This window comes from Acinonyx jubatus, chromosome A2 (genome assembly GCF_027475565.1).
Source record: "Acinonyx jubatus isolate Ajub_Pintada_27869175 chromosome A2, VMU_Ajub_asm_v1.0, whole genome shotgun sequence".
In the NCBI taxonomy this organism is placed as follows: Eukaryota; Metazoa; Chordata; class Mammalia; order Carnivora; family Felidae; genus Acinonyx; species Acinonyx jubatus.
Window position 1 is genome coordinate 121590243 of NC_069383.1, and position 17868 is coordinate 121608110.

At 37.3% G+C, this 17868-nt stretch overlaps 1 protein-coding gene across 8 annotated transcripts in view; it reads right to left on the reverse strand.

Annotated features, from left to right (window-relative positions):
• LOC106969548 (contactin-4) overlaps window positions 1-17868 on the reverse strand; it is an 884673-nt gene that overhangs the window by 27216 nt on the left and 839589 nt on the right. For all 8 annotated transcript variants that reach the window (XM_027042504.2, XM_027042501.2, XM_027042502.2 and 5 more), the window contains one exon: window positions 818-993. In XM_027042504.2, coding sequence (XP_026898305.1) covers window positions 818-993 — 176 coding nt within the window. The remainder of the gene's footprint in view (window positions 1-817; window positions 994-17868) is intronic.

Genomic DNA, 17868 nt, shown 5'->3' on the forward strand with positions numbered 1-17868 from the left:
CTATGGCAGGGGCTGGGGAAGGCTTTTCGGATCATAGCCTCATTCTTATTTTCCACTGCTTTATGGTTGGACCCTCCATAAGAATGGCAGTCAGAGTGAATCTTCATTACTAGTGAGCATGTAGGACTGTGGTAGGCCCCTCCAAAATTTTTTGAGAACAAGTGTGATAAATACAAATTGTTTCCAGATTTAACCTCATCTTGGCATGTGTTCAATGGTAGTATGTATTTTTATGGAAAGTAAGGCTTTTGAAAATTCAAACTTTTGAATTCAAAATTACCTGGATAATAAATACTCTGATCAGACTTTCAGATTCAAGAAAGAGAGCCCTAATGTCGCAGTGATGTGGCTCCAAGGGGAGTTTAATCAGCTGCCTAAAAACACATGAGTAAAGTATTCTTAAGATATTTTTCTTAACCAGGTGCCATGATATATGGTACTGTATGGGGCACAGAGCCCGGGTTTTGAACCTTAAAGCTGAGTTCTGCAATTTAGGGCTTTGAGGCCAAGGCAAGCCATACAATTCCCCCGAGCTTCAGTTTGCTCGTTCATACATAGCATGGAATAACTAGCCTATAGCATTGCTGTGAGGGTTACGAGGACTGCCGTATAGGCTCTACTAAGTAAGTGGAGCCATGCTGATCAGGCAAAACGGAGCAGGAATTAACCAAGAATTTCTTAAAATAAGGTGCTTGAACAAAATGATCACAGAATAACCATACATTTGTTTTCATGTTAGTCTAAACAAGTTGAGTCACTTTTGAGAAGTTCAGTTGCATACTGAATTTCCCGTAGATAGTCTGATATTAATACTTACCCCTCCGACTCTCTCAAAGTGGTCCCCATCTTTGTCAAAGTCTATCAGGTGTCCATTAAATGACCAAGTAAAGACGATGTCCAGCGAGTGATCATGTGTTACCTGGCATGGCAGAACAATACTTTCTCCAACAGTGACATCCATACTGGAAGGGGGGACCATCACCCTTGTTGGATCTGGAGGGTGAAAACAAAGGCAAACAAACAACAAAGCCTGAGAGCTTGTGTGGAAATAAAATGCAGGATCCAAGAGCAGGATAAAACACTAAGTAGTTTTGCTTTATTTTTTCTTAGGCTGTGACCAGCAAACCTCAGTCATCTAGGAAGCTGAGACTCTGGCCAGGAGGTCATTTTTAATATGAAAAGATGAAAACACTCATTATGAGAACCTTCACAGAGCAACAAAACTCAGCTGGGGAGCACTGAGGTTAGATCTCAGAAGACACTCACGGAAGGGCCCACTTCTGGCAGTCCTGCTCAGAAATTGCCTCTTTAAAAAGGTTTTCATATCTCCCCAGTGTCACTAGAAAGCAGTAATTCAGTTGAGTACAAACAGGGAAAAGCCATGTTAATTTCAAGTTTGTTTGGCTATTTTTCTCCCTATTATAAAAGTGATAAATGCTTAGTATGGGAAATTTAGGAAATTCAAGAAAGTTAAAAGAAGGGACAAACAAAACCAAACCAAACAAATCCTACTTACTATTTTACTGTCCAGATAAAACCTCTATTTTCATTTCGATATAATTTTCCTCTGTCTTCTTGATTTATAGTTTTTTAGTTGTTTTGTTTTGCATTATTATAAACACAATACACATATGATTTATCTTTTTTCCTCTGCTTACTATGATATAGATTTCTGTATCCACATATTTTTATAATCTGCATCATGTACTATTAAGTTTATAGTCTCAGCCTATTTGAAACTAAGACAGTTTAGCAACTTTTATTATAAATGTAATATAAAAATTCTGTAATGAACTCATTGACAAAATTATATATATTTGTATATGTAGATTACATCTTTAAAATAAGAACAAATTCACTTCTAAATTTACCCTTTACATTATGATTTTAATTGAAAATGAAATGGGCTTGTGTAGCTGAGACAGTTTATAAACCCCAATACTACATTCACATGCCAATGATCTTTTATTTTTCCACTGCAACATTATTTCATAAATGTTGTCAGAGAGTACAATGGTGGAAAGCAACTTGAATTCAACGTAAAGATCACATAAGTACCTAAAGAATGAAATTGTGAATTCAGCCATATTCCAGAAATTTCTCCGCTCTAAACCAAATCAGACAAAATCAACCAAACAAACCATAATAAAGAAGACAAATCAGAAGCACCTTGATGGCTGTTGGTTAAGCATTCAACTTCTGCTCTGGTCATGATCTCATGGTCTGTGGGTTTGAGCCCCACGTTGGGCTCTGTGCTGACAGCTCAGAGCCTGGAGCCTGCTTCAGACTCTGTGTCTCCCTCTCTCTTTCTGCCCCTTCCCCACTCGCAATCTCTCTCTCTCTCTCTCTCTCTCAAAAATTAATACACATGAAAAAAAATTTTTTTTAAAAAAGAAGACAAATCAAAAGCAAACAAAACAATGAAAAAATATTAATACCCTTCAATACTCACAGGATTGTATTTCAGGCTGTGGGGTATATAAATATTAATTAAGTGTACCTCCCCAACTAAAATCTCAGCTGGAAATTTTGAAATGATATCTCATAGAACACGTTTGATGGGCCTTACTTTCTAACAACACATACTCAATTTCTTTAAAGAGAGTATTTAAAAGAGTTTTTCTGCCCTCTTCTTATCCAACCATGGAAAGCAAACATCTCAAGTCATTAGAAAAGGAAAGTCTGTGTCCATAAACAGATTATTATCTCGGGTTGAGATATCCTTTTGCTGTTTTCCAAAAATAGGACAAGATCATAAATAGATTGGTGTGTTTTCGTTCATTGCTGTATGAGTGATGTCCACGAAATGAGCAGGTACAAACAGGCATTGTCAGATAAGAGGTAATGGGAGGTAAAATCCTTTATTTTAAAATCTGAGGCTTTACAAGTTACATAATCAAAATTTGCTCTATTGATTAACTGACCTGCAGCTATAGATACAGACTGAGATTTTTAAATGAGGGAACGAATTGAGAGCAAAACATCTTAGAATAATTCTCACTTTTAAATTTAAATTTTCCTCATCTATAAAATGGAAACTGGAATGAGTGATTCCTGGTTAAAATCATAGGTGTGTATGGTTTTTATTCGGCAAGCTTTTGCCTAATTTTCCTTTAACTAGCTGTCTACTGATTTCACAATTTAGGTTCTTATCGTAATGAACCTTCATTCATTTGTTGATTTATCATCCACCAATTGTGTAGTGTGTATTGTAGGTATAACCATGTCTTGGTACCAAAAGAGATATAAAAAAGAATGAGGGAATAAAAGCATTCATAATAATGAAGTGAGCCACTTACATTCCAGACACTGTATTAACACTTTACATGGATTATTTCATTTATTCTTAAGAAATAGGTACTATTATCATCTCTACTTAACGGATGAGGGAAACTGATGCCTAATAGCAGTTAAGGAACTATCTACTGTGCTAAGCTGCCTCCTTTCATTTAGCTGAAAACATGATATCCATTCACGAATCATCCAGAGAACAAGTCTAAGGGCATAATACTGCAATTTGTACTCTTGCTTAATTCAATAGTGAATTGAATTAAATGCAGAAGAAATTCTGAGAAGGATGTGGGGTGAAGACAGTTTCAGAGGGCTTTATTGCAAGAGTAATGAAGTTACTACCTTAACAAAGTATAAAAAACAGCAATGACTTTATGCCTAAAATGCTGGCTCCAGCTCTAAGCTTACACACCAGACTTCTGAGAGCAGAGTCAAATGTCCAGGCTCAAGACCATAAAAATGTCTTCGCTCCCTACTTCTGACAACTTCTGGGTGAGCAACAAGGAGTTGGCACATGTTCCAAAGCCTAGAGTCATATGCAATTCTGGCTCACACTTTTAATTGACATTTGTTTCCTGAAGAAATGTTCATCCCTTTATGCACATGTATGGATTGGGGACAGATTTTATTATCAGTGAACTCAGTGGCCTGTTAACCAAGGACTAGAAAAGTTCCCTGAATCAAGGATTATGCTGGTACAGTCTGGGCTGACAGCTGCTAATTCATTAACTTAACACTTGTCACCGATTCATGTTCTGAGCCCTCAAGCAGCAAGAATCAATGCAAACCAAGCCATGCAGTATATACACACCAGAGAGGTCTCCTTGGGACTAGAGAAAATTAAACTAAAGAGGTTGAAACCTCATTATCTAGTTGGTTTTCTGAAATTGTATGCTTGTTCAGTACTCTTGCTTTCTATGTTGTGAATTCTGATGCTTTTCACTTGATTAATTTCCTTAAATCTGAATACAAACGCTGTACACAAATAAACAGATGGCTTCTTCAAAACAAAACTGTCTCCCCTCCTTGGGTTTTAATTCATCAAGATGAGGAAGAACCTATATTTACGACTTCTGTTCTGAAGAGTCACTCCAGCTATTGTTCTGTGCATAGAACTCTCAAAGGCAATTAGGGCTCAAGATGTGAATTGATGTCTGGATTTGGATATAATTAAATACCAACAATAAACATGACCAACAACACACCTAAACTTTGCTGCTTGCTCTTGGTTCAACCTGCAGAGAATGATAAATTCAGAACTCCAGAAGAATGATGTTTGAAATGTGTATATTTACCAAGTGTTTAACCCCCCTAAAACAAAACAAAACAAAACAAAACAAAATAAAATAAAATAATATATATGTTCTACATTGTTTTCTATAATAGAGGACAGAATATAAACTAAGTGCTTTGTTCTAAAGAGCATGACAACCACGAGAGAGACAATTATGTTCAATTCTGTTAATGTTTACGTCAACAGATACATAAATTATTATCCAAGTCATATTATATTCAGACTTTCATTGTTGATGGAAAAGCTTTCTGATCCAGGGCTTTTATTATTTGTAAAAACAAGTACCTGTGAGTCCACAGGGTAAGAATTCTATTTTGATTTTGCTTCCCCTATACAATACCAACCCTTCCTTCATTTCAGTTGATAAATACTTTGATTCACAGTGCCAAGATATTCACTTGGTGACTACCAGGAAAGTACTTAATGTGTGTTTTATTCCTCTTCATTCTTCCTTTTGTTAGTGAATTTCTTCACTATAATGGTTTTGATGATGCCTTTTAGTTAGGTTGTGTCTTCTTTTTTAAATTCATTTTTATAGATGGAATTTTAAACATGGGATTCTTCAAAACCATGAGGTAGTCAAAGCTGACAGCTCCCCTCAAATGACACAGGGTGAATGGCCAGAGAGCTATTTTTAATAGTTAAATGCTACAACAAAGATGGTTGGTTAATTTTCACGATAAATCTGGAGGTAGCATCCTAGGGATGAAGCGCACTCTTAGTTGGTCTCATCTTTGGAATAAAAATAAAACCTGTGTCTGATGAACTATATTTATCAATTCTGCACAAAACACACATCTAAAAGGAATACCCTAAACATGAGATGAAAGTCCAAATTCACAATGATTTCAAGCTGGACCACTTCTTTTCATTTAGGATGAAATGTAATAGGGATAAAGGCAAAAGGTTACCCTTAAAAAAATCAGCTACAAAAGTACAGGCTGGAGGAAGACTGGATTGGCAGCTCATGTAAAAAAGACTAGAACATTTCAGTGTCAACAGGGTCTGTGAAGCTGCCAAAAAAAAAAAAAAAAAAAAGCGAATGTGATCTTAAGTTGCACAAATAGCGTGTGGTATTCCATCTTAGAAAGGTAAAAGTTCCGTTGTATTTTGCATTAATGAGACCACAGCTTGCTAGGAACAGCCTTTGGCTTCCTTGGCAGATTAGTGCACGTAGGGTAGTGAAGCACCTAATAAATCTATAACAGCTAAAATAACAAAATGTTTGAAACAGAAAGAGAAATTAGAGGAGATAGGAGAGTAGTCTTCAAATATGTGAAGGCTTTATAGGCAGAAGATGAACTAAACTTATTTTGTGTTGCCCTAAAGTACAAGGTACAAAGAGGTATATTCTGGCTCTGTGTAAGAGAGAACTTTCCAATAATTAGACCTTTTCAACAGGGAAATGGGCTGCCTCAGGAAAACATGAATCACCATTTCTGAAAGTATTTTAGTAGAGGTAGGCACCATTAGAGAAGATATGTCAGGTTACACTGAAGGCCAGCGAGGCTGGATAAAGCCTATTAGAGCTCGGAAGACGGATGCTTCCCTGACCACCTTACTCACTAGTGATCCTTTCCTTTAGTGAAGCTTGTCAGCATCAACTATTTTATTTCTTCAACATTAAACCTGAGCATTGTTGAAGACTATCATTTACATATATTCAGTTTCTCCCCTACAATCAGGTTCCTTGGGGTCAGGGACCACATCCTATACTTTTATAATCCCTGCAGCCTAGCTCTGTACCTACTCATGAGGGCTGGTTAAGATAAATTGTTGACAAACTGTGAATGGTGATATTGGTTAATGATAAACATAAGGCCCTGAACCTTGAAGTGCTGTAGATTGGGAAGGTATTGTGCTGATTTTCTTATTATGTACATAGAACATAAAAAAGGAGCCACCTAAGGGTTCATTCACTCTATATACTCTGGCTCTTCCTCTGTGTTCATTACTGACTTTTGCCTCTAAGGCGACATTTAGGGTTTATTTTTTTCTTGCTTGTAAAAAGCAATTTATTTTAAAAACAATTTATCTCTGAATAATTTCAAATTTACACAAAAGTATCCAGAAATACAAAGGATTCTTTTACTTTCACACAGACCCCTCCATTGTTAATATGTTACTGCATTTGTTTACTTCTTTTCCTTTCTTTCTTGCATGTAATGATATATAATAAATAAACCTGATATTATCTATAATATATAATGTTTACTCACTATCATTAGCCTTTTGCTTAACCCTTTGAAAGCAACTACATACAAGAGATCTCGTTACCCTTAAACATTCCAGCACGTATTTTCACAAACAAGAACACTTTCCTAACAGCACACAACTCTCCAAATAAGGAACTCAAAATTGGTACATCACCATTTTTTAATCGAGATCTTGTTCAAAATATGCTACCTTTCTCAGTCCAGGACCTTATCCAGGAATGTGTGCTGAATTTAATTGTCATGCTTCTTAAGATTCCATCAAGTTAGAACGTTTCTTTAGCCTTTCCCTACCTTTCAAATCTTTGACAGTCTTAAAGAGCATAGGCCTTACATTCTGTAGGATTATTCTCAACCTGGATTTATCTGATGTTTCTCATGACCTGATTTAGATCGTATATTCTCAGCAGGACCAACGCTAAAATGCTGTGGTGTATCTTTTAAGTGCATTGGGTCAGGTGATGTGTTGTGAACTCATCTTCACACTGATCATCTGAACCCTGATCATCTGGTCATGTTGCTGTTTCTGGTTTCTCTACGTCATATTGAACAATTTCCCTCCGTGTAACTGATTAGAATTTTGTTGGGGGGGGTATTCTGAAACTGTACCAATTTTCTGATATTCATCAAACCTTTACCCACAGACTTACGATCTGTTAAATATTCTTGCTTGAAGCAACCACCTCTGTGATGGTTGCTGAATGGCAAGTCTGTTTCCATCATTCTTTGTACATGTGGTGGATGACTTTTTCCTTAAAGGAAGAACTTCTCTCTCTCTCTCTCTCTCATGTTTATTCATTCATTCATTCATTCATTCATTCATCTGTTTACTCTTGGCTTCCTATTTGGGTGGTAATACATTACTATTGTTACTTATTTTGATGATCAAATAGTACCCATCTTGGCCAGCGGGAGTCCTTTTAAGCTGACTCTTATGTCCCTGTGACATTATGCTCATTTGTTGAATAGTTCCTTACTTTCTGGCCCAGTAAGATGTTCCACGCACATCTTACACTTTGCTGTAGTGCTTAAAACAGCAATTTCTGTAGGGAAGACTGGTTCTTTTTAGTGGAAGATGGTTTTGATAAATTAAGATGTGGACACCATGTGTTTATTGATTCTAGGACCTGAGCTGAGTGCCCACACATACCTACACATGCATAATACACATATACATCTATAATTTTTTCTAGATCTTACCCTCAAAACATTTACTTATTTCAACTCAACACCCAAAAAATAAATAAAAATGGGCAGAAGATATGAACAGACATTTCTACAAAGAAGACATCCAGAGGGCCAAAAGACACATTAAAAGGTGCTCTACATCACTCATCATCACCAGGGAAATGCAAAACTACAATGAGATATTGCCTCACACCTGTAAGAATGGTTAAAGCCAACAACAGAAGAAACAACAAGTGTTGGCAAGGTTGTGGAGAAAAAGAAACCCTCATGCACTGTTGGTGGGAATGCAAACTGGGCCAGCGAGAAAACAATATGGAGTTTCCTCAAAAAATTAAAAATAGAACTACCCTACAATCCAGAAATCACACTACTGGGTATTTACTCAAAAAATACAAAAGCACTAATTCAAAGGGATACATGCACCAATGTTTATAGCAGCATTTACTATAGCCAAATTATGGAAGCAGCCCAAGTGTCCATTCATAGATCAATGGATTAAGAAGTTGTAGTAGCTATATATAATGGAATATTATTCAGTCATAAAAAGGAATGAAATCTTGCCATTTGCAACAATATGGATGGAGCTAGAGAGTATAATCCTCAGTGAAATAAGTCAGTATAAGAAAGACAAATACCATATGGTTTCACTCATATGTGGATTTTAAGAAACAAATGAACAAAGGAAAAAAAAAGAAAAAGACAAACCAAGAAACAGAATCTTAAATATAGGGAACAAACTGATGGAGTTTCTTCCAGAGGGGCGGTGGGTGGAGGAAATGGGAGAAATGGGTGATGATTACACTTATCGTGATGAACACTGAGTAATGTATAGAATTACTGAATCACTATGTTGTACACCTGAGACTAACATAAATTTGTTTGTTAACTATACTGGATTTAAAATTTAAAAAATGAAAACAAAACACCAAAAATCATTTACTTATTTGCTTAATCACTTTATTTTTTGTTCAGCCTAACCAATTCCCAACTTTGTCAACTGTCCCCTCAGCCCAGCATTTCTGCGCCCACATTCAAAACTATCCCATGTCCTGGGATTTGGGGCCCAAAGACCCACGTCTCCATACAGCTCTCCAACCCATCTTACTGCCCTGTATCTTCAGCTACTATGCAGACTCCCCTGTGTTGGGAATGGAAGGGATTTAGGAAAATAAGAGAATGGAATGGAAGAGAAATGGGACTTAGATTGTTTTAGCATTTAAAATGTAAAATTTAGGGTGCCTGGGTGACTCAGTTGGCTAAGGATCTGACTTTGGATCAGGTCATGATCTCATGGTTCGTGGGTTTGAGCCCTGCATTGGGCTCTGTGTTGACAGCTCAGAGCCTGGAGCCTGCTTCCAATTCGGTGTCTTCCTCTCTCTCTCTGCCCCCCCTCCACTCATTCTCTCTCTCTCAAAAATAAATAAAAACATTAAAAAATAAAGAAAAAGTTCTTAAATCTGGATAGAGATTCCTCACCTCCCCCAGTTTCCCAGCAGTAGCTGTGACCCATGCTCTCTGACTTCAGGCATAAACAGCTTTAACTGCCCAAATACGCTGATGAAATAATATATATTCAATGTATCATCATCTAGATAACATTAGGCATCTACACATTTGGTATTTGTTTCCACCTCTCCATTGTGGTTATAAATTATTGTTCCCTAGGAAATTCTTTAGATGTATATGATTTCTTTTAGACATTTATTTCTCATTAAGATTTGTTTTCTAGTGAGCAACTATGTCTACAAATTGAAAATTTTAAAAACTTTAAACATAGGCTATTTTCTCTTTATCTTACCTCTCTTTTTGGTAACACAAAATATGATTTGTTGTATGAACAAGGGAAAGGGAACCAGTTGAAGAAGTAATGAAACAAAGATTTTATCTTGGTTGAAGACAAGGAAATCTGCCCTTTTTAGGTAGTGGAAAAAAACACAGCAATGGCACAGGGCACTTTCACGAGTCAAGGTTTTTAATCGATTCATGCCAAAAAGTACCACCACGTAATATGGCGACCTGGTTCTTTGAACAAGTTGTGCAACCTGATAAATGACATCAGAAGAAAACACAAGGCAAATTCTGATTCCAGTCGTATTGAGAACAAATGGGAGCCTTTTATAAAGCAATTGACAAAGCACCCTTGAGCAGAATGCTTACCAGTCTATTTTTAAGGATGAGGGAAAAAACACAAGACAGAGCAGTTTAATAAGCCTGGCAGCAACAAATGGACACTGCTATGCACAAGCCAAATGAGGGAGGTAAAGTAGAGGTACTTGGGAGATGAGCAGTTAAATGATAATCAACCCTATGAGATTTGCTGCTCAAAATGGGTGGCAGAGAGAACCTATTTCGTTATGACACCAAATGCTGTTGGTTGCCTTTCAGGTCTCCAAATTGGTTACAACAACTAATCATATGGTTTTGTTTTGTCTTGTTTTGTTTTTCTTAATGTTTATTTTTTACTTATTTTTGAGACAGAGAGAGACAGATTGCGAGTGGGGGAGGGGCAGAGAGAGAGAGGGAGACACAGAATCCGAAGCAGGCTCCAGGCTCTGAGCTGCCAGCACAGAGGCCAACTCGGGGCTCAAACTCACAGACCGTGAGATCATGCATGACCTGAGCTGAAGTCGGCACTTAGAACTAACTAAGCTACCCAGGCACCCCTGTTTTGCTTTCCAATAAAGCAGTTATAATATGTCTTAAAATTATTCATGGTCAACCCATTTCCTCTTATTTTCACCTGCTACCAGGGAAAACAAACCCCCGGGTTTGGGATTTGTGCCATGTTTTAGTAGGAGGGTTTCTCAGCTGGGATGTCTATCTAAATGGGAAGAATTTTCTGCAGTCTAAGCTTCCTCTATGAGTGAGGATACTCCTCAAACAAAGCTGCAAGCAATAACAAAGGAAGGGGATATGTTAAATTTACCCTCTTACATTTTCTTTGTGAAGCTTTCTTTACAATTGAAAAGGAATGATCTAAACAGACTCTTGGAAAAGATTTTCATTGACAAATCAATTGTATGTTCAGGTTAAGGTATAGTTAAAATTACTCTATGACTTTTTTTTCTGCAACAGGAGATTGAAAAAAAAAAGAATGAAAAATTGGAACCACAGGTATCTTTCAACCATGGAGAAACATTCTCATCAAATAATAATTAGAATTCTTTCTGTTTGTGAAGGAGGGATTACAGGTCTGTTTTCTTCGCTACTCTACATGAGTAACTCTCCCTTATGAGTCGCTGAGCAAAAGGATCCCAAAGAAAGCCCATTAGTGTCAGTGAAATAAAGTAAATCCTATTATAGACAATACATAAGAATGGCACAATGAGGTCTTTGCTGATTAAAGGAATACATTATTGTACCTGATGGACATCTGGTTGTATCTACTGATACAAGGTAAGAGAATATTTATCTAAACTGCAAAAGAAATGAAATGTACACCTTGAGGCAAGGACAATGAATTCCATAGACAATGCCTTCCATTGTCATTACATGCAAAGTAACAACCAAGTGCCCATTCATAGCTTGCTACATGAAGAAGGATCAGTATCTGGTCAGTAGGTGGTGCTGAATCCTCAGCAGAAAGAGAAAGCATCCCTCCTTTCTGTTTATCCTGCTCCTGTCAGCAATTTTCTACATGTTTTCAAATTCCTCAGTTTAAGGACTCTGCATCTTGGGAAAGAGGCAATATTTCTCATTTTAAAGCAGTGTTTCTTTGTTTGCTTATAGATTTGAGAAAAGGTCGCTGAGGAGCATATGAAGCTTAAAATAGAGGGTATTAACCATCTTTGTAGACATTATTAGTGACCCTCCCTTTATTCGATGCAGGAAGGATTGATTTATAAAGCTTTCTGCAAAACAAAAGCAAACAACTCCACCCACCCTAGCAGTCTGAGTCACTATTGACTAGCTTGTTTGGGAGCTTGTCTAAAGTTCTAAGTGAAATTTTTCCTGAAACCCTTCAGGATGGACAACTATTAATAGCTCCTAGGCCCCTGCAATTGCTGAAATGCCCCTTATGTACACATGGCAGATAAGACATCATTTAGCTAACGAAGGTTCTTTCTCTGCTGCAGTGCGCTCTACAGAGTGTGAGCTGTATGCATATTCAATGAAACTTAAAGAAAGGACAAAGAAAACTAGGAGAGTCTTCGATTAAGATTTTGTTAGTGCCCTTCGTTTTTAGGAGAAGGAGGCAAATAGCTGGAAAACACACTCTTCTGGGAAGAACTACTTTCTGGGGGTAGATTTGAGGGTCACTGCACATTTGGTCCAATCTTCCACACCAGAGATAGGGAAACTTTTCTTTCTATTGAGAGTTGCTGACCCAGAGAGGAAAGAAAAAAAAAAAAATCAATTGAGGGTCAGAGAAGTATAAAGCAACTTGTTTTATTTTTGGAGAGATGTTTACAAGTTCTCATGCCTTTTAAATTAGGTACAGGGGACATAAAAATCTAAACATTTATCAATGAATTTAAAACTCAGACCTAATCTACGTAAAAGAGAGTGGGTTAGGGGGAGAATGGGAAAGCAGAGACAGGAAGAGAAGAAGAAAATACTGAGAAACAGAGCAAGAAAGACATAGGCAGAGAGCAGCAGAGTCCTTTGCTCCAAAACACCAAAGAGATCATATGCTGAATAAAGGACACTCACACAGAAAGAGAAGGCACACGGTCACACAATTCTTGGAAAGTGAAAGGCATCCTTTTGTGGAGCAACATTCCATTTTGTGGTTTTCAGGATATTAAAATAGAAACCTTGGCCAGGCAAGCTGTATCAGTGTAAATACAGTCATTTACAGATAAGTTGTATCTTGCTACTCCCACCTAAAAGGTGCTTGGAATTTAAGCCACAGTGCTCGTTTGACCCTAAGTCCCACATTTCCCTCATCTTCATTGATTGTCCTCTACAATGATAGCTGGGCTTTGCCATGATGATAAGGGAAGCACTCTGGTGCTAATGTCATCTAAAAATGAGGAGTGAAGATCAGCATTAAAAATCGATCAGATACTTTAGAAAGGGATTTATTAAAGGCAAAAAGAGGAACAATATTCTGGCTAGGCCTTGGTTAACTGAAAAAAAGAAATAATAACTACTTCTTCATTCCAGAAACAAATTACTTGAATTAAAACAAACACACAAAAACCCCTAGGGTTGTGCGTGCGCATCCAAATGTCCATTCCTCAATAAATCTTTTAAAACTTTACAGGAAATGTACTCACTTCCTAGATTATCCATTAGAATCTAAGAGCTCACAATTATTAGGGAAAATAGAGAGACAAGACTCTGACCTAGTTGTGACAAGTATGTATGTATTACTCGCATGACTCAGGCCAAGTCCCTTGGGTGTCCCTCTGAGCTGTGGTACAAAAGAGTGAACAGTTTTGCAAATTACTGCAGCATCAAATAGACCAATACTCATATAGAGATATGTAAAAAAAAAATCAATTCATTTATTTGTTAGAGCAGGTGAGATAAACAAGGTACAGGGCCCTTTGCAGTTGTAGATCATTGTGCAGTTTCTTATCCATTTCCACCATTCTCTTGTACCTTAAGACTGACCCCCATGGGAGTTGCTTCTGCATTAGGGAGGGAAGCAAACAGGCTCAAAGAGATTGTCTTGCATTTGGCTACCATGTTAGGACATGCAATTTTGTACATCGCCAGAGACTACCATTCATACAGTGAACAATGTTCACTTGTACAACATGGCAGCCAGTAGAATACTCTGCCATTTTTATCCAGGGTGGAGACTACCAAACAATGCTGCAGGGTCAGAAATAAGTTGGACATTCAGTTCGCTGGAAAGAAGCCAACGCCTGGAGCTTATCTCAAAGATGCTAGCTGGCAATTATTTCTCATAGAATAAATGACACTTCTTTTAGTGATGCATTGATGTTGACAAAGGTTTTGCTAAAAATAGCAGCATGATGAAATGTATAAAACAATCTATGTAGTGTCTTAAAAACCTAGTTTCAGGTTTGGCCAGATAGCACTGATTAGGTTTATAACCACCAAGATGTCATTTGACATCTCTCAGCTGTAGTTTTCTCATCTGTAATTTGGAAGTGATGATATTTGGCATCCTAGGATGACTACGAAATTCAAACTGGGGCAATGGATTGTAACATGCTTCATAAACCATAAAGTGCTACACGAGTGTGAGATGCTATTATTACTGTTACTCTTGATGCCAAAGATTTGCTTGGGAAAGAAAGGAAAAGGAGAAACTTATTTTGAGGATAAGAAGAGGGTGACAATCTAAGGGAAAAAGCTCACTGTAGTAAGTCATAGCTCCAAGACAGCTGTTGGCTGCTTAATAAAAGCCAGTGAAGATGACAAAGTAATTTCTGGTTCAAGCATGAATGCTCAAGTACTGGAGCTTATGTTCGATTGCCAGATGCTTCAAGCTAGTAGCTAAATCCAAAGACACCAAAGGCACTTCATGCACCAACAATACCCTGCCTTCTCAAGTCAGAGGACTGCATAAATGCACATTCCAAAAGGAAAGGATGTCACTGGAAAATTAACCAGGAGGAGGAGTCATTGTGAAACTGATCTGAAAGGTGGCACATGAAAAAAGAATCATTAAACCACTAGCTACAGGAAAAGGTAAAACACGAATAGAAAAAATGTAACATCTGTAGGGTTGTGCGATAAAAAGAGACAACACTACTCTTTGCTAATGATGAAGGTGACCTTTGCTCCTGGTGTTGGAAGAGGTTACATTCATTTATTATTTCTGGAAAGCTGTCAATGGAATACTTAATGCAGGTGATTTAAAAGAGATTGTTAAAATGTTTACCTTTACTACTCTAACTAAGGGTTAAGGTTGCAGTACATTTATCAAGGTGGTTAAGTATTCTGTTTATTACATTTTCCCTTTTGTTTTGTGGTTATCTAGTAGATTATTTATATGAGGAGAAAAAATAGAGAGTAAGGAGATTTCCTATGCATGCCTAGTTCCTATAGACTGGAATTATCACTTCAAGCTCCTGGTGAAATGGTGCTAATATTATGAGGGCCAACCATAGCTGAACACTACAGTTATTATCATCATTTCAGTTTACATATATTATGTGTTTATATGTGCCAGGATCTGTGCTAAATAGCTGCATTCATGACCTCCCTGAAATGTTAGCATTGTGACGGCAGAGAACAAGTCTTTCTTGTTCAGCACAGATACCTTGTACATAGTGCACTTACTGACACAATAGGTGCTCAATAAATCTCTGTAGAATGAATAAATCACCAGCAGTTACACTTTATGACCCTATGATATAGGTATCATTATTGTCACCATTTAATAAAAGATGAAGCCAAGGTTCCCTAAGAAGCTAAATATATTCCCCAAGGTCACAGACTTCATTAGAGGGAGAAAAAAAAAATTCAGCCTCCAGTGTGGTTGACTGCAAAGCCCTGTAAGTTACTGATTTCCATTCCACTATGACTGCAGCTCACTGCCTGTTTTAATTCATTGTGAAAGAGGGGTTTGAGTTGCTGCCAATGTTTAGGTATAAATGAGCTTTGCTTAATTTTCCTTTTATTATGATAGAATGTGACATGACATGATGTGTTGGAACCAGAGGTACTCGTAGGACTCAAGACTTAGGAAGAGGGAGAAAAAACCCCAGGAATTCAATGGAGCCAAGCTTGATAAGGCGAAAAAAAGAACTTAAGAGAAGAAGGACAAGAAGCAGCTTTGGGAAAGCCAAAAAGGAATCGTCAGACTTTATTATCAAATGCTCCCAAAGGTAGTAATGTTTTGGTTATTTATGGAACACATCTCCGTAAATGAAGGCTCAGCCCAGCTCAAAAGGAAGCAAAAACACACGGATTTAAAACATTTCCAAGTAAAACAAAAATTCTTTTCAAAGTATTATATATTGGAAAATTGGACCCCTTGAATGAGAGGCAGTTTTGTTTAGGGATTAACTATGTGAACAGTGAAGCCAGACTTTCTGAGTTTTAATTCTAATTCAACCACTTACTGACTCTGTTGATCCTGAGGGGAATCATTTCTCATACCTCAGTTTCCCCAGATGTAGAGGGAAGGACAGCATATACCTCCTACTTTGAGGATTAAATGAGTAAATTAATAATAAAGTTTTGAAAACAGAGCTTGCACATAATAAATGTTAGTTGTTAGTAAGAGTCTAGCAGAAACAAAGCTGCTTCCATATTTCATTCCCTGTAAATGTCTAAATCCTTACAGTGCTTGACAACACCTTACCTGATCACAAGTGATGTTTCTGTTGAAAGAAATCCTAAGTAAAGGAATCTCTTTCAGGTATATAGATGGATACCTGCACCATGCCCATCAAAAGTGAAAATTGCTGTCTAGACTCTGGTAGCAAGAGGGTATATATTCTAGGTAGAAAGCCACTCTTATAAACCAAAAAACAGATTCTTACAGGTTAAGGAACAGAGCTGTGGAGTTAGGACTATCTGGATGCAAATTTTAGCTCTGCCAAGTATTAGGTGACTGATGATGGGGTAGGTCACTTAACTTGTAAATCAGTTAATTTGTTTCTTAGCTTGTGATAGTCCTATTCTGCATGTAATATTCCTGGAACATTTTAAGCGTTTGATACAAGCTAGCTATCATCATCACATCATCATTTGAGCTTAACTGTACCTAGGTTCATATGTTGTAACTGCAGGAATTTTAAGAGAGAAACAGCTTCCCCAAACATGCAAAGATTGGAGAAGGGAAAAACAAAATTTAGTTACAGAAAAATGTCTGCATAAATCTTCAAAGAAATATTGTGGGTCTCTAAGTAATGACAAAATCTGCCTCAAATTTATAAGGAAGCCAAAGAGGAAGTAAAAATGAAAGCTACTAAAAAGGATAGCAGATGCTGAAAACAGTTTGCTGCTAGTGAAAGTATCATAAGGACATTATCATTGTCCATAGACATTTCTTTGCCAGAACAGTGTACAAATACCCAGATAAATAGCACACGTGCTTTCCTGTTCATATGCCAGGGCAACACACCAAGTTTGAAGACGATCCCCGGAATGACATCAAGTCAAGAGATTATCAAGCTTGTTGTATCCACATTGCAGGACCTCCATTAACTCTCTGGACATCATCAGACACTGTGAAAAATGCTGAAGACAGGACAATATGACCCTGAGCTGAGAAGATTAATAACCGGTGAATAACTAAACTAGCTCACTGATAGTTTGCTATGCTGATTTCCACAGCTATCTTAATGGATTATTTGAGTAGTTTATGGGGCATAGCCAAAAATATACTTCATTGAGGGACATGAAAGGTCTGAGCAAAGCTTAGGTTAGTGAAATCTTTGGCTTTAAAACATGAAATCTTTTGAAACTGTTGTTTTCCCCTATTGCCTTCTATTTTATAATTCTCCAGAGGCCAGAAATCACACAAGGACTAAGAATTGCTTTTGGGAGCATCAGCACAAATTCCCACAGACATGGTAGGATCGCTTACCTCACAGGGTTACCCTGAGGCATACTGCTTGTAACACATGTGGGGAGGCAGGGCACCAAACTTCTAGGGGCAATTCATTCTTCAAAAGGAGTCAGTAGAATTTACCAGTAAGTGAGATCTGGATTCCAGTAGAGAAGTGTACTTGCATAATGATAACAAGAGATCTGGAATCCCCATCATGTTAGAGGCTAGGTGTTATGCACATTCAAACCCTGTTTCTTTCACAAGCTCAGTCTAAATAATCATCCTCATATAGATAACCTAAAAACTGTGGCAATGGGACCTTAATAAGTCATATAAATTATACAGGTCTTGATTTCATAGGGCCTTCTCTTTTAATGTTATTTAGGCATAAAGAGCCACAAAAAAAAAATTACATGCAGGGATAATTTTACCAGAATAAAATAATAAAAAAAACA